The 25,443-nt window shown below is 42.2% G+C and overlaps 1 protein-coding gene across 2 annotated transcripts in view; it reads right to left on the bottom strand.

Moving 5' to 3' along the window:
• Positions 1–1,198: 1,198 nt before the first annotated feature.
• LOC149316820 (sodium/potassium/calcium exchanger 3-like) overlaps positions 1,199–25,443 on the bottom strand; it is a 202,951-nt gene continuing 178,706 nt past the window's right edge. For both annotated transcript variants that reach the window (XM_089516350.1, XM_089516351.1), the window contains exons 13-17: positions 24,983–25,149; positions 23,121–23,235; positions 16,751–16,863; positions 6,645–6,710; positions 1,199–5,715 (exon numbers count right to left, since the gene is read on the bottom strand). In XM_089516350.1, the coding sequence (XP_089372476.1) occupies positions 5,566–5,715; positions 6,645–6,710; positions 16,751–16,863; positions 23,121–23,235; positions 24,983–25,149 (611 nt within the window). In that variant the 3' untranslated portion in view covers positions 1,199–5,565. The remainder of the gene's footprint in view (positions 5,716–6,644; positions 6,711–16,750; positions 16,864–23,120; positions 23,236–24,982; positions 25,150–25,443) is intronic.

Below are 25,443 nucleotides of genomic sequence, written 5' to 3'. Positions count from 1 at the left end.
CATTCCATTCATTTCAATGGGACACAGAAGTTTCAAAATTGTACCCCAATTGGTGGATGACATCGAGCATCTTATGCCAAATTCTAACTCATTATAGTGTTCATACAACCACTCAGCAAGTGGTCATCTGTACAGTCCTGCCATGTCCTGAAAATTTCCCTCCACATCCACCTCTGAAACAGGGAGCGAAGTCTCTTAAGTCCTTAGAAGAGTAAAACAGATGATTAATAACCACAGAATACTACCAGAGTTAAGCATGAAGCAGAGCTGTCAGTTATTCATCTCTATTTCCTCAGTATTCTCAATATTGTTAGGATGGGGTAGGGAAGTGATGGCAAACCTTTCAGAGGCCGAGTGCACAAACTCAGTGGCATTCTTGCACCAGGTGTGACTCGGTGCCAGGGGTGGGCAGGACTTCTGGGGGGTGGGACTTCCAGAGGTGGGACTTCTGGGGGGCGCAAGGAAAAAAATAGAGGACCTGACCAAACAAAAGCTCAAAATAACCGAGTCTTCCTAGAAAGAAATTATGAGTCTCCTCTGCAATTATATTGCACTACAGAGAAAGTTTAAATGTATATCTTGGCAAGAATGTAACTACAGCTGCACTGCAGAATTAATGCAGTTTGACACCGCTTTAACTGCCATGGCTCAATGCTTTGGAATTAAGGGATATGCAGTTTTGCGAGACATCTAGCCTTCTCTGTCAGGGATCTCTGGCACCACAACAAATGACAAGTCCCAGAATCCCATAGTATGGAGCCAGGGAAATTAAAGTGGTGTCAAACTGGATTATTTCTACAGTGCAGATGGCCTCATTACACCCCACAAAAGCACAGTTCCCAGAATCCCACAACATGGAGTCATGGCAGTTAAAGTGGTGTCGAACTGGATCATTTCTGCTTTGTGGATGCAGCCTAAGAGAGAGGTCAGAAAACCAGTCCTGCAGGTAAAGGCATGTTTGAGGTAAAGAAGGCAACATTCCTTACCACATGCCAGTCGCAATCCTGGCACTCAACACAAAAGGGGGGTTCAGGGGGGAAATTAATCCAGTTCAACATACCTCAGAGTACTACTACAACAACAAAACACACAACCTTTCCAATGTCTGAGAGGAGGAGGAAATGGTGTTCCCCAGGGGATTGTGCATCAGGGATGTCTCTTGGGACGAATCCACACAGCTTCCTGTTGGTAACTATATGCCCCTGCAGGAAAGGAAAGCCAGCCTGCGCAGCACCAGTCACCTGGAAAGTCAGCCCTGCTGAACTCCAGGGGACTTGGTAGTGGTTGTTGCTGTTGTGTGCCTACAATTCATTTCTGGATTAAGGAGACCAGTGGCGTACTGGGGTTTGGTGTCACCTGGTGCAGAAGGCAGGACTTCCAACTGGAAAGGGGCAGGATTTCCACCCAAAAGGACCCCTCCTTGTCATGGCTCAATTTTCCATGGGAGAACTGGCCCACGGCAAGGAGCTGGCTGGCCATGCATACCTCCCTGCCCCCCCTTTCTGCAACCTAGTTCGGGGGGGGGGGGCGGTCTGCACATGATCAGCCTGGTTCCTTGCCATGGCACTCCCCCTGCCTCTCCTTGCTGCTGCTCAGTTTTCCTCAGGGGGCAGCAGCAAGGAGGGACAGGGCCCATGCACTCACTCAGCCTGGCTCTTTGCTGTGGCTTGATTCTCCTGAGGCAAACTGAGCCATGACAAGGAACTGGGCCATACATGCTCACACGCACGTGCCCTGCCCCTACTCGCCTCAAGCTCCCCAACCCATGTGCCCTCAGAGGCGGTTTTGCATGCCAGAAAGGGCATGCATGCCATAGGTTCGCCACCACAGGAGCAGGGAATAGGGTCATCCCAAAAGCTACCTGTAGTAGCGGTAAGGACCAAACAACACAATCAATTATGCATATTCAGAAAGCAGATTGGAAAGTTGCACATGTGTTGTGTGAATATTTATAGCCATTTAGTTTGCCGCAATCAAATCTATATCGAGTCCCCTTCCATAAAGTGAATCCAAAATGGAGTGATGGCTGATCTCTCACTCAAGATACACAAACATTTCAGCATGCACTGACCTCTGCCTGGATTCCTCACAGTCATAGCCTCAGAGGAAGGTCCTCTTAATAAATTAATTAGGTTTTTGTGTATGCTCAGACCTAAGAGCCCTAACACATCGCACAGTTAAAACATCATATTCCACTTTAATTGCCATGGCAACATCCTATAGAATCCTGGGATTGACAATTTAGCAAGGGCATTTAGATTTGTTAGCCAAATTGCTCTACAAACCCCAGGATTCCATAGGATGTCATCAAGGCAATTAAAGTGGAATACAGCACTATAATTGTGTAATGCAAGAATGGTCTAAGAGTCTTCTTCAAGAACAGAGAGGACCCTGTGTGAAACAACAGACCAGTAATTTGCTAACAGGAGCCCAGGTCTTGCACAGAGTGTTCTAGCCTTTTGCACTGTTTCACTATCTGGAGCAGAACTCTCTTTTTATTACTTTGTAGGCTTCAGCTCTGGCAGGAGATGTTAGAGATGCTGTTTTGGAGAATACAACCTTCAGATTTAAATTCAGGTATGGCTTGTCAACTCTCTTTCTCAAACCCCAAACCTAATCAAATCAGCTGTTTCCTGACTTGCTCTCACAGTGCACACCCACCAAGTTTGTAATGCACTCTCAATGCTACATTAACACCTATTATTTGACTTCCCTCCAACATGAAAGATCCCTTTGGTGCAGTTAATATAGTGTAGAGCCATGGGGGTAGATAAAAGCTATTTCACAGAAATAGATCCAACTGGCTCCATTGGAGCTGCCCTACAGATCCTCAAAAGAGACTCTGATTTATCACATCCTGAGGTGGATTTGTTTTCCAGATATGATCTATTGTGCAATCATGGAAAAAGTAGAAGCTTTAAAATGTATTTCTGGGTACAGAAATTATTTTGATTAAAGGAAATATAGTGAGTGGTAACAATTATTTGATTTAATTAAACATTTCACTAAGACAGTATGAGAAAGAGCATTGCTATCCAGACTGTGTTTTGGGAAATGCTGTTTTTTTCAGGAGTATATCAGCTGAAGATGAGAAGATTGCCAATAGTGGACAAACATTTTCCCCAAAACAAATTTATTATCACAACTAATCTTTCCCTTCAATCCACAAGAGCCCATGATATTTGGGGGGGGGGGGGGGAAGGGTAGGGAGAGTGAAACCCCTCCTTACATTCACATCATGGGCCACTGGTGTTAGGTCTGTTCTTTGGGACATGCTCACTTTAATCGAAAAAGCCTGGTGGTTCATTCCCTACATGAACAAAATGTGTATATTCTAAAACAGGGATTAGAATTTGCAACACAGAGAACTTCCACGACAGGGGGTCAATCAGACAGATGGGCAACAGACTAGAAATAAGGTGAACCAACATTTCCCTTCTCTGTGCAGTTACTGTACTAGGGTGCCTATAAACCAGCCATGGGAGCAGCTGACTAAAGATACAAGGACAACTACAGCAACTACTGAGTACTCATTGTGGACATCATAAGAGAAAGCAAGGTGCTGTGATAAAGGGATTAGAGATTAGAAAAATTTATTTAACACTATTTATCTCAAGGAAATTCATTTTGAAATAATCATATATATATGTAAAAGTGCAAATTGGTGGGTCAATAGAGTATGTATTGTGTGTGTGTGTGTGTGTGTGTGTGTGTGTGTGTGTGTGTAGAGGCTTGCTGCTTCTCTATTAATAATGAACTTTGTAGGTTACAGACAAAATACACCTCAAACATTTGTTTGGGGGGGGGGGGAAATCCCTCATTACAAACAAAATTTACATATCAATTTTAACAGAAAAGCCAAGTTCTTAATGTGACAATCAGAAATGCACAGTTCTGTTAACTATGCAAGTGTGACATTGATGGCTATTTCTCCTGAGGTGTAATGCATTTGTAATATGAATACAGCAGACTACACCAAATGACAGTAGAATCCAATGGGACACTGAACGGCAAATCTTTCACAACCATTTTAAACTATTTAAAACTCAGATTTTAAACTGACACTCCCCACCTTCCACCAACCTCCAAGAAGACACAGGATAAGTTTAAAGCAACTTTGTATCAGGAAGAGGACACAATCCAGTGAGATGGTCTCCCAGTACTAACCTTCCAGAGGAGTAATTCCCAGTGAGTTGTGCCAGAGTCTTTTGAAAGAGGGGAAGAAAACCTACCCAGGTCCAGTGTATCCTTTGCAAAGTGGCAAATGATAACCTCAGCTATAATATCTGTGCAAAATATGCCTTTCAGAAACCAGTGTCTACAACTAATTTTTTAAAGTGTGTGCCATGTGCTTATTTATCCCTCTCAATTAATAATGTGATTTGAGATGCCCTGCTCACCCCTTCTCTGTCTCCTGTACATTGAGAGCCAGTCTGATGATCCAAGGGGAGGAGTTTTGACTTGGACCACAACTATTTTGGATCAAACCTTAGCTTGATCCTAGATGAATTCACTGGCCTTTGGCACATCATTCACTTTCAGCCTCAACTCCCACATTTGAAATATATTTCCTATGGGACTATTACTGACTTACCTCGCAGGATTGTTGCCGGTGCAAACAAGGTATGGGTCATAAAACACTTTTCAATCTAAAAGTGCAGTGTAAACTATAAATATTGAGAAACCACAAGAGGTCAGTCCAGTCCAGGCTTTGTTTCTGACCTTGCATTTCAAATTCAAATTACTGACAATTAAAAACTAGGACTTCACCTCATTAACCTTCCCAGGCTGGTAGGTCTAAAACTATTGCTTGGAAATACAACAAACAAGTTAGCAATAAAATTCTTTTGTTTACGAAAAAAATGGCAGCAGTGTTCAACTGTATAGTCTTCATTCAGTTAGAGGTCCTTTCACATCTTACTAAGTGATACATCACTTCGTGTAAGGAAGCTGTTTGGCACTACCGCCATGATCTCTTTCAAAAGTACATGGTCCATTTCTATTAACAAGTACCTGGAACTCATTTCCCACAGTGCCGTTTGTGAGTTTTGGATCATCCCATGAAAATAAGTATTTGTAAAAGTTAGGAAGCTGCAAGACAGCTTGTTTGGGAAAAAGGAATAAAACAGATTCCTTCTCTTTTCCTCAGAAAGCACCCAACACAATGTACCTTCTTCTTTGTATCTTAGCTATAGTCTCAGTTCATAAATTAGATTAGTCTTCAATCAAATAAGTTAAAAAAGAAGAAAAAAAACACCCTCTTGTAGTTCAGCTTCTCTAGCTCAGTGCCAGGTAGAAGTTAGTTTACTTAGTCTGCCAACCATGATTCAGAGTGTCTGAGTTTGTAAATCTTCACATCAACGCAGGAGGTTTCCAAGTGTGTGCCTGTATGTGTGAAGGGGTGGCTTAGAGAGAGGCTAAACTGAGACAGGAAGAGGAACTGACAAACAGTGAGGTGTACTTCACGGCCTTCATGGGGCACCACACACTGCTTGGAGATGCCAGCCATGTTTCATATTGCACAGGTAAAGAAAGAAGTTGCCTCTCAGCAGTCTGTCCATGAGATCAGTGATCTCTGCACATCGGCAAATTCACAAAAGTGAAGACATTAAATTCTGTCAGGATGGAGAAACACAAGAAGATGCCATAGAGGGAAAGGCACACAAACCCCAGCTTCTTATCCAGCTTCCATTTATTCAAATGGACACCAAACACCTACAAATAGACAAAAAGATATTATTTTCTATGAACACACACAAAGATTTTCATGAATGAAGCTTGAACTGACCTAAACCTATATAGATGCCAACATGAACTTTCATCTTTCCATCAATGTATGTTTTTCCTCCTAAAAATATTTAGTTCAGAGGTGGTGGATTGCAACTTCCATTAGCTCTACTAAGCATAGCTAATGGCGAGAAATGCTGGGAGCTGCAGGCCAACAACAAATGGAGGGCCACTTAGTTTAGTTATTTCTCTTGCAAGAATCATTCTTTGGACCAGACTCTCTGGGCTATGGGAGTGTTCATAACCAAGTCTGTAGTAATTCATGCCATACCTATAGAAGATTTGCATGTCCCCTTGTTCATATTGGCTTGCACAGCCCTTCTGTATTTGTACAAAGTTGTTTTGGGCTTGTATGCCTACATGGATAGTATGGGTCAGGCAAACTTGGGATAAGTGGTATACATATACATATGTAAATTTTTCAATTGATGGACATTTGTTTAGGCTTTATGTTGATCCACGAACAGTTGTTACTACTCTTTATTGATAAGTATTTTTATCCTAAATACTGCTGCCTTCCTGGTGTTGAAAAGAAATTTTCCGCAAATGCTGCAAACGCATCAACCAGTACATCTATTATATTAATTGCCTAATTTCACCCTTTGTAGCCCCCTTAAAAACTGTGCTGGAATGGGTCTTGGGAGATTTAAGTTGAGAGCGTCCTCACTGAGCCATGAACATAACCTTGAACTGGTTACTCTCTCTCTCTCTCTGCCTAACTTGTAAGGATGAAGTAGAGAGTCATATACAGCATCATAAGTACATGGGTGGATGGTAAATTTATGTAAACTGGGAAGTTGGAATATGAATACAATTAACAATAACAACAACAAGAATCTCAATAAAAGGATACTTACAGTGAAAAAAACTGATGCCAACAACAAAGCCACAGAATAAATAAGTCCTCGGCTGTTCAACTGAATCTGAAAAGTTAATGCAACTTGTTTAATAATTCTGTCACTCACTTTGGTTTGAATAAATTGCAGTTATAACTCCTATACAACAACTATAACAACAAAAATAAAAATGTATCCTTGAAGAAAGAAATGAAATAAGAATATGCCACTTCCTTTTAATGTCAAAGAGGAAGCTGTATTTAACTCCTGGTGTTACTTGATTCAAAAAAACTCCAGATTTTCAGAACAGAAATATAGAAGTAGCCACAGTAGAAGGACAAAAGACTCAGTCAGAATCATCTGATGCAGTGGAGTCGGCAATGAGGAAGTGATTCCTAAGATATTTTAGTACCAGGTTCTAGTATTCAAGAGGCATGTTGCTTTCTTAATATACAGGTTCCACCTAACTACTATAGCTAACACTGAAAGACCCATCCACTACAAATCTATTTCCCCCATGTATGCAGGAGCTACCTTTATGGTATCCATGTTCCACACAGATCAATACACTCCCTGTGCTATAATTGTTCCTTCACTGTGGCCATAACATGGTGCTTGCTATCATGACTTTTTGGCACATAGCACAGAGAATTCTCCCACTAGCTCTGCCACTGTGATGAAGATGACCCTAGTATGGGAACACTTCACGTTGGGTACCAGAATGATGTAATGGCTGGTGCTATTCATTAAGACTCCAGACTTGCCATATACAAACAGAAACATGTATTTGGTAATTTCCTCTGTACACAACTGTAGGTACTGTGCAAATAAAACCCTTTCCTTTCCTATGGCATGGCTAGCACTGAAATATATGTATCAAGTGAACAACAACAAAAAGAAGTTTATTCTACATTAGCCAATCAGGCTTTTACAAGCACTATAAAAAGGAGAACTACTGTAACAGCATAAAGTCATATGTAAATTAAACAAGCAGTATGAAATCATACACAAATGAACAAGATCTTGCAATTTTTTTTAAATTCAAGCTGCTTTACTGTTCATTTTCCTTTATTCTTCCTAACATACTTTATTTATTTACTACATTTATATCCTGCCTTCTTCCAAAAATGGGATTCAAGGTTGCTACGGTATACAATAGAAATTTACCACCAGCACTCCATTTTCTTTCTTGGACAGAAATCTCTCAGTTCGAGTAATAAAAATAACACATTTCTTGTTTTCATAAATAAAATACAGATCACTTCAATCTCAATCTCTCTCTCTGTGTGTAGACATTAAAATATACAGTACATCTTAATCCTGATCTAGGATCATCCAATCCATGGAATTCTGTTCTGTGTAGCTTTGCATCCACTCCCCCACAACTTAGCAATGCAATTCTTCTCCCTATATTGGATGTGGTGGGCTAAAAAGAAGTGACCTGCCTAGGAAAAGGCCCTGAGTTCATGGCAGAGACATTTTAATTAGCAGATCAATCTCTTTGGCTGTAATCCTAACCAACTTCCTCATGGGAATTACTTTTGAGTTGATATATATAGGACTGCATTGTCAGACAAATGTTACATCAATTTCCTGTAAGTATTAAGTAAGTATAATGATAATGGTGGAATGCTAGCAAATATTATGGGTGCAGCAATGATGAGTCTTTAATAGATTTTTAAAATACAGAATTTGGGCAAATGGCTCTTAACCATGCCCTTCTCCACAGGCATTCAGTCTGCAAGAGTCTTATCTATCTTCACCTTCAGAAGTAAAATATTTGGATATTTTAGTACTTGGCTTCATAGGTATATAGACAGCCAGCATGGTGTAGTGATTTGAGTGTTGGACTATGACTCTGGAGATCAGGGTTCGATTCCAGGCTTGGCCATGAAACTCACTGGGTGACCTTGGGTAAGTCACATGCTCTCAGCCTTGGGGAAGGCAATGGCAAACTCCCTCTGAACAACTCTTGCCAAGAAAACCCCATGAAAGGTTCGTCTTAGGCAGGGGTAGGCAACACTTTTGAGCCGGGGGCCGGGTAGCTGTCCCTCAGACAACTGGGGGGCCGAAGCCAAAAAACAAATAATAATATTTTTTTTAAAAAAAATTAAATAAATAAATAAACCGGGACAAATGTAGGACAAAATTTTCAAATGGAGGGCACTTTTTAAATAAAAAATGGAAGACACGTGAAAAAATTTGCTGATTTTTAAAAAAATGTTAAGATAAATGCATGTTTCTGAGGCTTCTATAGACAATCGCCCCCCAAAGGCCCCAGCGGCAATCGGCGGCAGAACCGGGCTGGGGCCGGTCCCAAGGCCTCACCGGGCCGCATCTGGCCCGCGGGCCACAGGTTGCCTACCCCTGGTCTTAGGGATCACCATAAGTCAGAAATGTCTCATAGGCACACAACCACCACCACCATATGTATATGATATGAAGATGTAAATAACTAGGAGCTGGTTCATACTATGTGGTAGAAATAAAGGCACATAGAAGGGCACATTGAGACTACAGGCAGATCTGGTGGTAGCTTTTCAGAGCTGAAGGTGTCCTGAAAGAGGGTTTACTGCTGGTGATATGTAAACTTTTCCCCTCTCTGCTTGTGGAATATCAGAACATTGATAGACCCACCCCCCAAGAACCAGCCAAAGCTATTTCTGTGACGATTATGACAGTATGACCAGAAAAAGATTATGACAGTATGACTAGACAGTATGGTCAACCTTGGTAAGTGAATTGTCACTCAAACCACTTTCAACCCTCTAAAAATTATTGCTCATTTCCTGTCTTAAATAGTTCTACATTAAGTCTGTTTGTGCGATTACTGCTGGAGTTGTATATTTAGCAAGTCGATTTACAAGAAACGCAATTGTTTTCAGAAGCACTTTTAGAAGCTACATCATCTCATATTGGACGGCTTGTTTTTGTTTGGTTAGAGTACAAGAGTATTTGGAATGGCAGGCTGCCATTTGTTCTGAGGGTCCAGAGTAGAACACTGTTCTTCTAAAGGTGATGGGATGCGTTCCAGGTCTTGGTTGCTCAGCTGGGTTGACAGATGTACAGAAAGAGGAGAGAAAAAGCATTCATCTGTCACCACAGAATAACTCTGAGGATAAAAGTTCAGGCACCACTAACAATGTGTCTCTTGTTTGTTCGACAGCTGGACTTTTTCCCTTAGTAAAATTGTTCTTAGTCTAGCAAGCAAATCAAATCAAAATTTTCTGCATCAAAGTGATTTACTATGCTGGCAACTCAGTAAATAGTACTGAATGTTTGATCATCAGTTGACTTTCTTAGTAGGTTTTAAAAAGTAACATACTGACAGCAAACATAGAGCAGCTACGCATGTAAAGAAGCATATGGTAACAAATGGAAAACAGAGTCTGTGTTGATCATAGAATCATGGAGTTGGAAGAGACCCCAAGGGCCATCCACTCCAACCCCCTGCCATGCAGGAAGACACTATCAAAGCACCTCCAACAGATGGCCATCCAGCCTCTGTTTACAACTTCCAAAAAAGGGGATGTCACCACTCTCCGAGGCAGAGTATCCCACTATTGAACAGCTTTTACTGTCAGGAAGTACTTCCTAATATTTAGGTGGAACCTCTTTTCATGTACCTTGATAGTTAGGGTTAAATATGATTCCTACATCTGAACAGTCTATGATTACTGGCTCATTGAAATCTGCGCCCATTTGACTTTTATGGTAATGAGGTATGTACATAGAAATATAGTAAGTATCATGAATTCCTCCAGTGTAGTTTACAAAGTGAATTACAGAACATTATCTCTTGAGTACAAATGTATTCTCTACTGCATCTGCTCTCGGGATCCATTCAAAGACATGCTTAGAGGTTGACAAGCATCCTTTCTTCTTTATCCTCCTCCCCAGTAAAAGTTGGTGGCTTCTACCACAGTCGAGTGGTGAATCTGGCCTGTGTTTTAGTTTGAACTGTAGAGGAAAAATCCAATCCCTCAATGTAATGTGGGACCCTGGCACCCTGTGTTGGAGATGATTGTTTTATCTGTAGTAGCTCATTCACACATGCAAGCCATAAGTGAATGTTGCAATCATCAAGTGATGAACAGATAGCTGTTCAAGGAAAAATCAGATTCAGTTTCTTTGGGTGCTTCCTCTGTAGGACTAGCTCAGCCACAGAGGAAAGAGATGGACCACCACTTTCAGAGGAAGGATCCCAGGACTGCCAAGCTCAGTTCTACAGATGAGAGTTTGCACTTTTCCTGGGATACTCAGATAGTTGCTTTGTTATCTCATCTTCTGGAACAATTTCTGCATTCTAGGGAAAACGATCAATCCTCTACTGGTGATTTTGGAAATCATGCCTTCAGCAATGCAGCTATGTGTATGTGTGTGTGTGTGTGGGGGGGGGGTGAAGGCACTGCCCTCCAAATGCGAATTCTTAACCCCTCATGAAATTTTCTTTTAGTTCCCAAATTTCTAGCATTGCAGAGAGTGAGACACTGAAAAGAATTCACACTTAGAACTTTTATATTAGCCGTGTCCACATCTCCTTGGTAACTTTGCCTTCTACTTTTCTTTGGAAGCTTAACTCTTATTCTGAACATATAATGGAAGTTTGAAGTTACTGAAGTACTATAAATCTAGGGACTGAAGGAAAAAATTGTGAAGGGAGGAGAATTCTTACTGGAGACCAATGGTCTCATTTTCCACCACTTCACCCCTTCTGCATTCCTTATTTCATACCTTCTTTAGAGTGGATACTTTCCACCCATCCATTTAAAAGGGTGAAGTGATGGGAAAGACACTAAGGAGTTTATCACATGGGGTTTTTCCTGTGCAGAAATGGGATTTAATAAAGGGAAATCCTGTAAAAGTGGGATCATTTTCATATGTCATTGCACATTACTGCATACAGAAAGTGAAAACATCCTGCAAAAGTGGGATTGTTTTCACACTAAGTGTGGGCATTGAGAATTAACACAAAAAATAAATTGCACAGAAAGTGGACAAAACTGGCTGCTTTTTACTTTCGGGATTCTCCCAAAAGTAAAAAATGGCTTATTTTGTCCACTTTCTGTGCAGTTTATTTTTGCGTTAATGCTCAGTGCCCCTCATGAGTGTGAAAATGATCCTGCTTTTACAGGATTTTTCCTGGATTTATATCCCATTTTTGAATGGGATTTAGGCACTTAGCCTCCCGTGTGATAAACTCCCAAGATCCTGACATCCTGGAGAACCATAGCTATTCAAAGCAGACAATACTAGCGCTAGTGCCTTGTTACAAGGGAGCTTTCTTTAAGGACAAGGCACTTAAAATAGATTTAAGAAAAAGTATTATGGCCAACTTTATTATTTGATGAACTGCTCTGGTACTGAGCAAACAATACAAGTGGGGGGGGGGGAGAAGGAAGGGTTTTATTTGCCTAGGGCAGCTATAAACCTTAAGACACTGTTTTTTGTGGCTATGCCAGACTGTCAGATCTTAAAGTCTTTTAAATAAACAAAAAGGACTGATTTCCCTTGGAGGAAAATTCCCTGGGGAACATTCTCCAGGACACTAGGCAAGCTTTGTAGCTTTGGGTGGAATGCACTTTGTCAGGAAGCTCGGCTGCCCACAATAGACATCACAGCTGTATTTCCTGGAACAAAGACCAGATCTCACTGGGCAAAGACAAAAAGGGGGGAAGAGAGAGAAAATTGTGTTGGCACATTTCTCCTACAACTGACAAATAAAGAGGCAATTAACCTTGAGTTGAAGTGTTAGTAAGGTGTGCTTGACATGCCTCAGTTGTGCCACGTCGGGCGCAAAGGCAGTAGAATTAAACACAGCAGCTCACATCACAGCCGAAAAATCCATGAAGGGAGGAAAAAATGTCCATATACACAAAGATGAACTCATGGGGAAAACAAATGGATTGAACTACAGTACATTGCAGTACTGCCTCCTGCTGTCTGCAATAGACACTGCTACCTACATTGCATGCTGTGGTTCTCTTCAGCTAACCCTTCAGTTAACTTCTCCACCATTTGACTTCTGACAGAGAAGTTAAGGGGAGTGGTGGTGCTAAAGAAAAATGGCTAAAAACACAGGCTATTACCAACAGCAGCACCTTCTGACTGTGCCTCTCTGGGCCCTGATTGGGAAATTACATTCTATACAGAGGGAAAAGCTTTCTCTCCTGATGGAAGCTGGGACAAAGTTCTTTTAGGTTTTACTCTTCCATAAGACCACCAGACCTTTTGGATTCCAGATGTCACATGCAAGGAACACTCTGGTCCAAAACGCACTGCAGAAATAATCCAGTTTGACACCACTTTAACTGCTAGGAAATTCTGGGAATTGTAGTTTTGTGAGACATTCAGCCGTCTCTGTCAGAGAGCTCTGGTGCCACAATAAACTATAATTCCAGGATTCCATAACACTAAGCCAGGGGAGTTAAAGCCATCTCAAACTGGATTATTTCTGCGGTGTGTTTTGGACTTCGATCTCTGTCACTGACTGAGCATTTCTCCTACTGTGAGGAAAGAACATGCTCCCATCCAGTATGCACTTATGATGCAGGAATGCCTCAATGGACAACCATGCTCATATTTCATCTAAGAGGTCATGATCACAATGATGGAAAAAGACAGCATACACATTCTTCCACCAAATGAAGAATAGTAGAAGCCCACTGAAAGTATCAGCCATAACCAAGAGGCTTTTCCCATTTATTAAAGTAGTATCACTTCCTATGTACACACTGCAATATCCCTGTAGCTCACCCAGCCTCCTTTGATGTGCCACTTGCACAGAAAAGCTTAAATGCAACAGTATCTGCAAAGGGGGGAAAAAGCCAGAAAATACAACAGTGGCACAATCTTTCCCCCACTTCTGTTGTAGTAATGGGCACAGGAGAAGACAAGGAACCAGTTGTATCACCAAAAGAAATTTTGCTGCAGATTCTGTATATGTAAAAGCATTCTTTGTTGCCACAAATGCAAGCATATTTCTGATCCCTGATGCTGGTAATACTATGGATCTTGAGGCCAAGCCAACACTTACTTCCTATTTAGTGTCTCTACTCTGATGGACAACTTGAAACAACAATTTTGTAATTAATTAAAGGTCATGGTCTATAAAAGGAATTTTATCTGAAAACAGCTGCGATCATGTAGAACGATAATTGTGGGGATTTTGTGTTATGCTGAACACACACACACACACACACACACACACACACACACACACACACAGTATGTTCATCTATACATATTGGAATTGGGAGTTGCCCTGTGATCCAACCCTAACATACAATCTTGAGGGGGCTGGAGTGGTAGAAGGATTCAGAAAGTTCCTGAGGTGGCTCATTTGTGACAAAGAAAGGATCAGTAACAGAGATGGTCTGCGAGAAATGGAAAAGATCTAGTATTCTACATTTCGTCTCCCTACTTGGAAAAGCAATACCTTTCTAATTATATTTAATGATCTCATTAAAACAGATGTTTGTGCACATTTCTGTTATAAACACACAACACACACACACACAAAAGAGTCAGGGAGAGATGAAAAAGGGGAAAACACATAAGACTTTTCTGGTATAATTATGTGCCAGCCACACTGCCCTCATGTTCTTCTCCAGTACATGCTACCAGTGTGACAATGGAGACTGTTAGGGAGTGCAGGTACCTGCCTAGCTCAGAGGTGATGCTGGGGCAGTCCTGGAGCAACTGGGTTGATCCTACTAAACTTCATAAGAACAGCAGAGCTACCTTGGAAGAAAGTTTCAAGGAATATGGGAAAAACCAAGAAGCAATGGGACTCTGTAGAGAAGGGAGCAAGGGGAGAGAAATAACTGCAGAGGTGGAGGCAGAAGGATCCGTAATTCTTTGCTGCTATGTATGTACAATGTTTGTCTTCTTGCCAGAAAATATCAGCAACTACACCTGCAGCATGTGCAAATTGGTAGCTCTCTTGGAAGAGAAGGTCAATGCACTACAGCTATGTATTGAGTCTCTTCAAGGTCGCAGAAAACAGGACTTCCTGGATAGAACATGGGAAGAATCGATCATACAAAATCCTGTCAAACTAATATTATATCTAAAACAAAATCAGGTCATTAGTTTAGTTGTGGATGTCATTTATCTGGATTTCAGCAGGGCGTTTGATAAGCCTCCTCCCATGATATTTCAATCAACAAACTGATTAAGTCTGGAATCCTGCCAACTCCTGGGGAAAAGTCCCTGGAAGTGAGTTAAGGTTGGGTGCAGAGAAGCAGAGGACAAATAGGACAAGGAAGTCCACATATGTCAATGTGCAATCTGGCTAATTCCAGCTAGCAAAGGGTCCCACTTACAGCACTTAGGGATTACGCCTACCCTGTAGTGGCCTATATGAGTGGAGGCTTCCTGTTGTGACACTGAGATCTCCCATTATCTAGGCAACACACTGAGGGGTTAGTTCCCCCCCCCCCATAAACAAAAGGTTAATGGTGTGATGGTAGCAGAGATCCTGAAAACCAATTGTTCAATGAGATGCCAGTTGGGTTGATGTGCCAAAGCTTGCAGATGCTTCCAAGAAAAAGTCATAAAAGCCCCAGGTGACTACACAAAGAGGGAAAAACAAGGTGGGACAATGGACCAGGGTCCCTGTGCCACCAAGAGGAGCTGGGCAAAGGGCTCCAGACTCCTAGCTCCCCCCCCCCCCATGAATTCCCCCAACACACAGCATGTACTGCCTGATTGCGAAGAACTCCCTCCTGTCATTTACAACTTTCTGATGTTTCACACAATTACCACCAAGCATTCAGAGCGTCTAAGTGGTAAGCATGAACACATACTGTGGTTTTTAGCATATAAAATTCTAAGCACTGCCTATTTAATAGATTCACTATCAATTATACTTTCTCAGCTGCACATGCTAAAAAGCTTCAGACACTCTTTAGTCCTAGTCCTCCTAAATGCATTCCATTAGACGTAGAATGAATTAACATCCAGGTGGTTTCTGACAGCCTGGATTCATTCTATGACTAATGATGCCTAATTATCCCTAAACAAGCCAGTCCTGATTGAGGCTGTCTAGCCACTTCAGGAAAAGTTTTCAGGAAGGGAGATTCCTCCCACTCATAAACAAATTTCATGGTTGCAATGCACTTACTTATTTACTGACTACATTTATGTATTTATGTTCTGCCAAAGCACACAAGGCAATTAATATTGAGAAACAGTGGCTTATCATGAACCATGTGATACTAAAAGAGAAAAGAGTAGGGAGGGAAACAGAAAATATGAAGATTCCAGTTGCAACTCTTCCATACCAATATATAATGAAGCGGCACAACAACCAGCTGGAATGGTTCTGGGTGAAGAAGCTTTCCAAATTCTAGATGCATTTTCCTAAGTTCAGCTAGGGTCAGGTAGAAGCAGAGTTCCATGCAAATATTCCAATACAAAGGGGAATAGACCATACAAATGTATGAATGACTTCTGGTTCGGCCTAACAGCTAAGACTGCATTGTATAATCTTTATCAGCGTACAACTGATAAAGGAAGTGTGGCAATAGTTTGGATGCTTCCTCCTCCTTCACCATCACCAACAATATCCAACACTAGCCAGTTACCCACCATTGCTCTAAAATATTTACAAACCCTTCCACATTTACATCATTAGACAACTATATGAATTCATTGTTCATTTCAATCTGTTCCTTAATACAGGAGAAGTGTTCAGTTTCATTATACATATACATAATTAGAAATGAATTATCATCAACTGCTCACTAAATACATTGACCGGATAATATGATGTGGTAATCTAGATATTTTCAATATACATAGCTGCTGCCATGTAAATCCAAAAGAAGGGGGGAAATATTTTATAGCAATTTCTGCTTATATGAGATGAAGACTTACAAGTTATATTGAGCTCATCTCCATGACCAAGAGTCCTGTATTACTCAATAAGTAGTACACTATGCAGTGCCAACAGAATCTGATAATGGATATCTTCTTACCGATTTTATATTTTTAAATAGTAATCTATGCACTCATATGGCAACCTCTATGCACACCTCACTCAAAAACCTCTGGAGAATTTGTTAACATGAAAAAGAAATGTGCATCCAAGAAAACAGAGTTCAGCTAAACAAACAACTTACAGAGGAGCCGTAGTTTATCGCCAGTGTCTGCAGAGACCATGGAAGGCCAAGACCAATCAGAATGTCAAAAACATTGCTCCCAATGGAGTTTGACACAGCCATGTCACCCATTCCTGCAGAAACAAAGAATCACAGTAATTCAGAATTATTGCAGAGCAAAGCTCATACAGCAAGACTGTTTCACCTTGAGTTATTAATTTTATATTCTTTGTAAAATTATAAATCCTATCTTATTACACTTGCCTTGCTCCTTCTTCTTTTCGAATACATGAAGGTTCACTACTTCACAGTAAGATGTTCAATATTTATCTATATGAAATCTTCCATGATCATGGCTGACCCTTGTGGTCTCTTCCAACTCTATGATTCTATGGCTTGGCTGTTTGTTCGCACAAATGTTGTGTGCTGCCCAAGCAAAACATTCCACACCAGTTTGCTTTGCTCACTGGATTCAATAATTTTAAACATCCATAACTGTATTTCAGTTGGAGTATATGCCAGTCTTAAAATCTTATCACAGAAGCATACAGTTTCAAAGTCATAATCAAAGCCATTAAGCTGGAAGGGATCAAATATACACTCATCCTTCCACATTCACTGGGATTCGGGGCACAAGACCCCTGTGAATGTGGAAAAACTGCAAATAACAAAAACACTATGTTTTTACCTGAGAGAACACCTCTCTAGGAATCTCTAGGTCCTTCAGTTGAACTCTGTGGTCAACATCTGCCAGACACTGACCATAGAATTGCACTGGCGAAGATACAAATGCCTAGTGGAATGTCCTTACTAGGAATCTCTAGGTCCTTCAGTGTGACATTTGGTTAAAGTTGACCACAGAGTTGCCCTGGAGGACTTAGATATTTCTAGAGAGAAAATATTAATAAAATCTGGGAATAATCAAATCTGTAAAAATCAAAGCTGCATATGTGGAGAGACGAGTGTAATCCAAACCTGGCCACACTGATCTAGAAAGAGGGAAACAACAAGTAGCTACAGAACTGCTCTCTGCCTGTCCTCAGCAATCTCATTTCTAGAGTTCTTTGCACCAAAAGTCAGGAAACCTATGGAGATGACTGAATCATGCTTATGATTAGAAAACCAGACCAACAGCAAATAATGCCCCATCTTTCTCTCTTTGTTGCAGGTCAGAGGGCCCTTGGTATCTGGGGGTTTGGTTCCAGGACCCACCCATGGATACCAAAATCTGTTGATGTTCAAGTCCCATTATATACAATGGGGTAATAAAACTGTGTCGCTTATATAAAATGGCAAAAATCGATGTTTGCTTTTTGGAATTTTTTTGGGGAACATTTTCAAACGTGGATGGTTGAATCCATGGATACAGAATCTCTTGTAAAGTCATGGATGGATGGCCTACTGTGTTACTGTCCTGAATAAAAATGCTGGCTAACAAAAGTCAGAACCATATAAAGATTCATTCTGTACAGCACTCTGTTTCCCACAGCAGCCAACCAGTTGCTTCCAAGATGCTCATAAGAAAGGCAAAAATAGCAACAGCAATAGCATTTCTATACCACTTATCAGTGCACTTAAGCACTCCCTAAGTGGTTTACAATGTGTAAGATAATTGCCCCCAACAAGCTAGGTACTCATTTTAGTGACCTCAGAAGGATGCAAGCCTGAGCCAAGCCTCAGCCCTTGGCTGGTATTGAACTCACAACCTTATGATTTGTGAGTGAGTGGGCTGCAGTATAGACATTTACCCACTGTGCCACCAGGGCAACTATTCCCAGTGTTCTGCTTGCTAGCAGCACATATGTAAAAGCTACATTCCATCTGAATACAGAGGTTACAGTCAGGATTAATACCCACTGGCAGAGCTCTCCTCTGTATGTTTAAATCCCGTTTGCAAGTGAGTTAGCACCACTACATCTTGTGCCACCAAACTTCCTAAGATAATGCACAATATGACAAATTACTTTCCTTTGTTGGTTGAAACTACAGCCAATAGACTTTAATGGATGGCCTTGAGTTCTAGTGTTGCAAGTAAGAGAGAGATTAAAAATCTCTCTCATACTATTCCACCCTTACGTTGTTTTTCTCTTGTATTTTCTAAACACAAAACCCTCAGATGCTTTAGCCATGCCTCATAACCACATAAGTTACAATTCCCTATTTTCTGCACCTTTTCCAATTCTTTAATATACCCTTAGTAATTGGATGCTAGAAATAGTCACATGTAGCCACGTCATTCATTTACATAAAAGGTTTTATGACAGAACTCCCCTACCTTATGAATAGAGAATTTCTAATGGCACAGGGGACTTTCTTTCCTCTCAGAATTGGATGAACCAGGTTTCCCAATGCTTTTTTTTTTTCTTTCTTTGCTTTTGGGAGCTAAGGGGGCCCCTGACCCCTAATTTGGTACAAAGCTGAAGAATGCCAAGTGAAAAAGAAGAGCTTGTGGGTCACAAAAACAGTCAACTAGAAAAAACAAACCCACAGTTAACTCAGGGCCGAAATAAACGGCCCGAATGGGGCAGTGTGAAGCTGCACCACTTGAAAATGGATTGGGACTGTGGCAGCTGCACACTGCAGTCCCAATCCACCATGGTGCCAGCTGAAAAAGGAACACTTTTCAACCGCTACTTTTTCGGCTGTGGAAAAGCTACCTTGGCTTTAGTGACTCTTCCACGAGCCTGTGGAGGCTTCCCAACATGTTGGGGGCTTGCAGTGTGTAACCACCACACCCCCCCAAGATGCCCGGAAGCTGACCCACATGTGGGAAGCTGGGCAGATGGAAGCCAGATTCCAGGTGGCTTCAGAATGTGTGACATCAAAACGCCATGCTCTGAAGCTGCCCAGATGGCGGCGCAAAGGGGTGGTCTATTTTGCCCCTCAGTTCTCATCAGTTTCATTATCTGAGAATGAATCTAATTTGAAGTTTTGTTCTGAATCTAGTCTTCCGTACCACAAACCCTGTCTCTGCTCCTGTGCAATGCCAGGTCCATTAAGAACAAGTCCCACATTATCCATGACCTGCTCGAGGACAACAACTGTGACCTGGCTTGCATTACTGAGACCTGGCTTGGGCCTGAAGGGGAAGCTGTGTGGGCTCAGGCCCTACCTGCCGGGTACTCAGTGAAGGACCAGACCAGGTTAGGTGGGTGGGGGTGGGGGTGTTGCCTTGGTCCATAAGAACACCTTGTCTCTATCCAGGAACCATGTTCGTCAAACTTCTTATATTGAGTGTATTTACTTGACCCTGAAGGCCAGGGACAGTCTAGGGATTCTGTTGGTCTATCGGCCACCCCGTGCGCTAACAGACTCCCTTAACGAGCTGACACAGTTGGTATCGGAGCTGATGCTGGAATCACCCAGGCTTTTGGTCCTGGGTGATTTCAACATCCTCTTCGCGGCCAACTATGTTCCACCTGGTGCGGCTCGCGAATTCATGGATACCATGACAGCCATGGGCCTGTCACAACTGGTCTCGGGGCTCACACATTCTGCGGGTAATACACTTGATATGGTCTTTTGTACGGACATGGAAATTCCGTGGGCGGAAATAATTAATATTTCCGCCCTGTCATGGACGGATCATTTCCTGGTGGAGGTAAAGATCAAGGCATCTACCCAGATCCCTCCCGGGGGTGGCAGACCAATCAGAATGGTCCACCCTCGAAGGCTGATGGAACCCAACCGGTTCCAGGAAGCCCTAGAGGGGCATATGGTTGGAAATGACGGCGACACTGTTGATGCCCTGACTAACACCTGGGACACTGATCTCTCTAGGGCTATACACAGTATCACTCCCAAGCATCCTCTCAGGCCTGCTTCCAAAAAGAAGCCCTGGTATACGGAAGATCTCCGGGCAAGGAAGTGGGTACTGCGACGGCTAGAGCACGCCTGGCGGAAACACCAGCGCTTATCCGACAAGACTCTCCTAGACCGTCTTTTGAAGGACTATGGAGAGGCGATAGGTGCAACAAAGAATTCGTTCTATGGTGCACGTATCATGTCCGCGGAGTCGCGTCCAGCAGAGCTGTTCAGGGTTGTGAGGGAGCTAACTCAACTCCCTCCGGCTCTGAACCCTATTCTTGAACCATCCAAGGCCTGCTGTGACCAGTTTAACAACTTCTTCGCGGATAAAACCTCTCGGATAAGGGAAGGTCTTGACGCCAGCATTAGAGCAGAAACCAGAGTAGAGGTATCCAGAGCTTCCGTGAACTCGATTGTACTGGATCAGTTTGAGTCTGTAAGTACCGAGGATGTGGACAAGATCCTTAGAAGCGTTAGGAAGACAACTTGCTCTCTCGATCCCTGTCCCTCGTGGCTAGCGACTCAGGGGGGACCGGTAGTAACTTCATTGTTACACCGGATTATTAATACATCTCTGAGGGACGGGCAATTTCCATCTAGTTTAAAATTGGCCATCGTAAAACCTTTGTTAAAAAAGCCCTCTCTTGACCCCCTGATGCATAACAATTATCAGCCAGTCTCGCTGCTGCCATTTTTGGGGAAGGTGATCGAGAGGGCGGTTGCAATCCAGCTTCAATCGATCTTGGATGAAACGGATTATTTAGACCCATTTCAAACCGACTTTCGGGCAGGTTACGGGGTTGAGACTGCTATGGTCGCCTTGGTCGATGATCTCCGTCTGGGCATGGACAGGGGTAGCGTGTCCCTGTTAGTGCTCTTAGACATCTCAGAGGCTTTCGATACCATAGACCATGGTATCCTTCTGGAGCGCCTGGCAGAGGTGGGAATCGGGGGCACTGCGCTCCAGAGGTTCCGATCCTACCTCTCTGGGAAGTTCCAGATGGTGCAGCTGGGGGACGTGTGCTCCGATAAGAGGGCCCTTAAAACTGGGGTCCCTCAAGGAGCCATTCTGTCTCCCATGCTCTTTAACATTTACATGAAACCGCTGAGAGAGATCATCCGGAGACATGGGGCGCGGGGTTATCAGTATGCTGATGACACCCAAATAATCTTCTCTATGTCTCCAACTGATGCAGTGACCAAGGATGGCATCTCTCCTCTAAATGCCTGCTTGGAGTCGGTAATGGGCTGGATGAGGGAAAACAGACTCAGCCTGAATCCAGAGAAAACGGAAATACTTGTGATAGGTTCTCCCGGTCCAGGGATGGTGGTGGTTCCACCTGTCCTGAATGGGATCACGCTTCCTGTGAAGGACTCAGTACGCAGTCTGAGGGTGCTCCTTGACTCGTCGCTCCACCTTACATCTCAGGTGGATGCGACAGTCAGGAGTACCTGTTATCAGCTTCGGCTGATACGCCAGCTGCGTCCTTACCTGGGCCGGAGGGACCTTGAAACGGTGGTACATGCTCTGGTAACCTCTCGTTTGGATTTCTGCAATGCGCTCTACATGGGGCAGCCCTTGTATCATACCCGGAAGCTGCAATTAGTGCAGAATATGGCAGCACGACTGGTCACTGGTTCATCCAGGGCCAGTCATATAACACCGGTCCTTAAAGACCTATACTGGCTGCCTATTCGCTTCCGGGCGCAATACAAGGTGTTGGTTATTACCTATAAAGCCCTAAATGGCTTGGGCCCAGGGTATTTAGAGGACCGCCTCTTCCCATACAATCCGCCCCGCACACTCAGATCATCTGGGCAGCAATTGTTAAGAGCTCCAGAGGTTCGACTAGTCACCACCACCAGGAGGGCCTTTACCACCTCGGCCCCCAACCTCTGGAACTCGCTGCCTGTCGAGCTCTGCTCGGCCACCTCCCTTGTCCAATTTAAGAAGGGTCTGAAGACCTATCTTTTCGAGCAGGCTTACCCCTGACTCCCGCCCCTGGATACTCTCTCCCCCCCTCCTTCGTCAGCATTGTTCAGCTGGCATGAGTTTGGGTTATTGGGTTGCTGTTTTTACTGTATGTTTTAACTGTTTTGGATTTTGTTGTATGTATTTTTGTTGTAAACCGCCTTGATTTTCTTAGAAGGGCGGTATAGAAATAAAATTTTATTATTATTAGAAAAATGCTTTTCTAACTCTTTGCACTATACTTAGTAAGTATATGAATGGATGCTTACTAAATGCATATGAAACAGGTTCAATTCTGCAGTGCAATTGAGACACTGAAATTAGCAAATCTAAGTCCTCCATTCATTCAAATCTTCTACCTATTTTGAGGGGACTTAGAACAAAAAATGGGAGGGAAAATGCTACCTTGGAGCCCAATCCCTGTCTCTCTCTGGGTGGAATGCTGAGTGTTTAATAGCATCTGAACAGTGTCCCCCTTGCATGACTATGGGAGCACATGTTCTGTTTTCTCACATTTGTTGGTTATTTTACCTTAAGGCAAAAGTATTGATTTTCTCTGAAAGACCTTCAACAGGAATTCAACATCCACATTCTAACATAATACAAACCTACCTTGTCTTGCTACAATAAGGCTTGCCATGCAGTCCGGGACACTGGTTCCAGCTGCCAGAAATGTTATCCCCATAATCACATCAGGAATACCTAAAGTGTAGCCAATTATTGTAACCTGCAGAATTGAAACAAACTGTCAGGTTACTAAAGTTCATTTATGGTACATAGAAATATACATACCCCAGAAACCATTGTAGGTTTTCCTGTAGCAAGATGAGTTCTATTAGTTGTAGCACTTGACCTGTCAGTGACACATACACCCAGCCCCAAATCCAGTGTTTGATTTCCTTTCTTTCTTTTAGACTGGAAAGAATATTGGAAAATATTTGGAAAATGGCCAAAAAACATGATTCTTGAATTTCCTGAAACCTGACAAGGAGAACCTTGAACTGATGGGAATCTTTGCAGTTAGGGCTTATGCTACACAATATTTGAACAGGGTTACTTTTCACAGAGAACAGCATTTTTTGTGCAGGATGGAGCATTTTTTTCATATAAAATAATAATACTATTATCTGCACAGAAAATGCTCTTATCTGCCCAGAACAACCACATGTGAATTTTTCACAGAATAATTCCCTAAATGCAACTAGTCTTTGAAAACTACATTGTTTTCAAAGCGTTTCTTGCAGCGAGAAAAAAATTGCTACAATTACTTTTTGCTTCCTTTGAAAATGAAATTAGTGAAGAACTACATCCCTACGATCATTCTCTCCCCCCCCCCCCCCCAATGCTTCAAGCAATCTTCTGACTTTAAATCCCAGTTTCCAAACCTTGGGCATCTAGTATGTTGTTATAGTTAAAAATGTTTACTTAATAAACATTTAAGTAATCATCATCACAATGGCACCTAGGATTTTTAAAAAGGAGAAATACTGTGGGAGGAGTTCTGTCTGCATAGCTAGCATTTGCTGGGAACGAGGACCTGTCACTCTTGAAGATGATTCTCTAGTGGGAAAAATGAAAGATCTGTTTATAGACCAACAGGAGGCCCACCACTCAGGCTATTTGGGGACATACTCTGACACTTCTCCTTTGATACCTTTATGATATGACATTTATAGAGTAAGTTTTCAATCATTGATCCAAAGGATAAAAAAGTACGTTTCCAATTAGTTTTATTAATGGGAAATTTGTCCAGTGAGTCTTCAGCTCCTCTCTTGAAAATCTTTCCTAATTTAATTGTTCTATTTTTGCCTCACTATAACCCTTAAAATTTCTGGATAGCAAAAGCAACTAGAAGCAAAGGGGCGATAGGACATATTTTACTTTTGTTGTTGTTGGGTGGGTGGGTGTTGCATTTTGTAATGAAGAATGAAGAAATTGAGCTCTGTTAACATATACATACATGTTGCAAAATTGAGCTTTACTGAGCAGAGAATATGAGTCCCTTTTTGGGAGAAAGATACAAATCCAACAAACAAACAAATAACCATGGCACAGCATTTTAATTTCATCGTATAGGAATCCCACAACTATGCATATTTATGGAATCTCCTACCTAGCAATACAGAGTGACATCAGAGCTTTCCAAATGCAGAGGCTCTGGGCCTCAGTATAACCAGGAAAGGTCAGAAGGACAAAAGAAATGCATAAACTGCAATGCCTTCAAAAGGGTGTTGCGTAAATGTACAGTGGAGAGGTTTGTCCTGTTAGTCCTAATAACCAGAGCTGGGAAAAGTTACTTTTTGGGAGAACCACTCCCAGAATCCCCCAGTTATCATGTTCAGCCAGTGCTCATACTAGCTGAGGAATTATATGAATTGTGGCCCAACAAAGTAATTTTTCCCAAGTTCTGCTAATACTTAATGATGCCTAGCATACTTAATGATGCTCTAACTTTCCTTGGCTCCAGTACATACCATCCACACCATGATGTAAGAAAAGGCTGCAATCCAGATTGTAGAGGCGGCAAATGTAATCAAGAACCACTTCTCCCAGCGAGGTTTATTGCAGTTGGGCACCGTGAAGTACAAGAGCAAAGACAGAGGCCAGGTAAATAACCACTTAAGAACTTCTACCACGCCAGCTGCAGAAAACAGAGAACCAAGCTTATTTCTTCCTGCATTCCCAACACTCTCCTAAATGACGAAAATGTTTGGAAGTGCAGAATTAAGGCATCTTGTTGGGAAAATGCATATACCATATTTCAAAATAAATGAAAAACTGAAAAGTTGGCTCACTTCTGAACCAAAACATAAAACAGTGAAAAGCCAGTCCCAGCAACTCATGGGATTTCTAGCCCACCCTTATCTTATCCTGTCCTATGTGAGGACTCTTGTTGACTCTTCTCAAAGACCCATATAATTGTGATATTGCCTAT

Source organism: Sceloporus occidentalis, unplaced genomic scaffold (assembly GCF_023333645.1).
Source record: "Sceloporus occidentalis isolate IW3139 unplaced genomic scaffold, rSceOcc1.0.p SCAF_3, whole genome shotgun sequence".
NCBI classification, from domain to species: domain Eukaryota; kingdom Metazoa; phylum Chordata; class Lepidosauria; order Squamata; family Phrynosomatidae; genus Sceloporus; species Sceloporus occidentalis.
The sequence above is the reverse complement of the archived record's forward strand: the minus strand, read 5'-3'. Positions and strand labels throughout refer to the sequence as shown.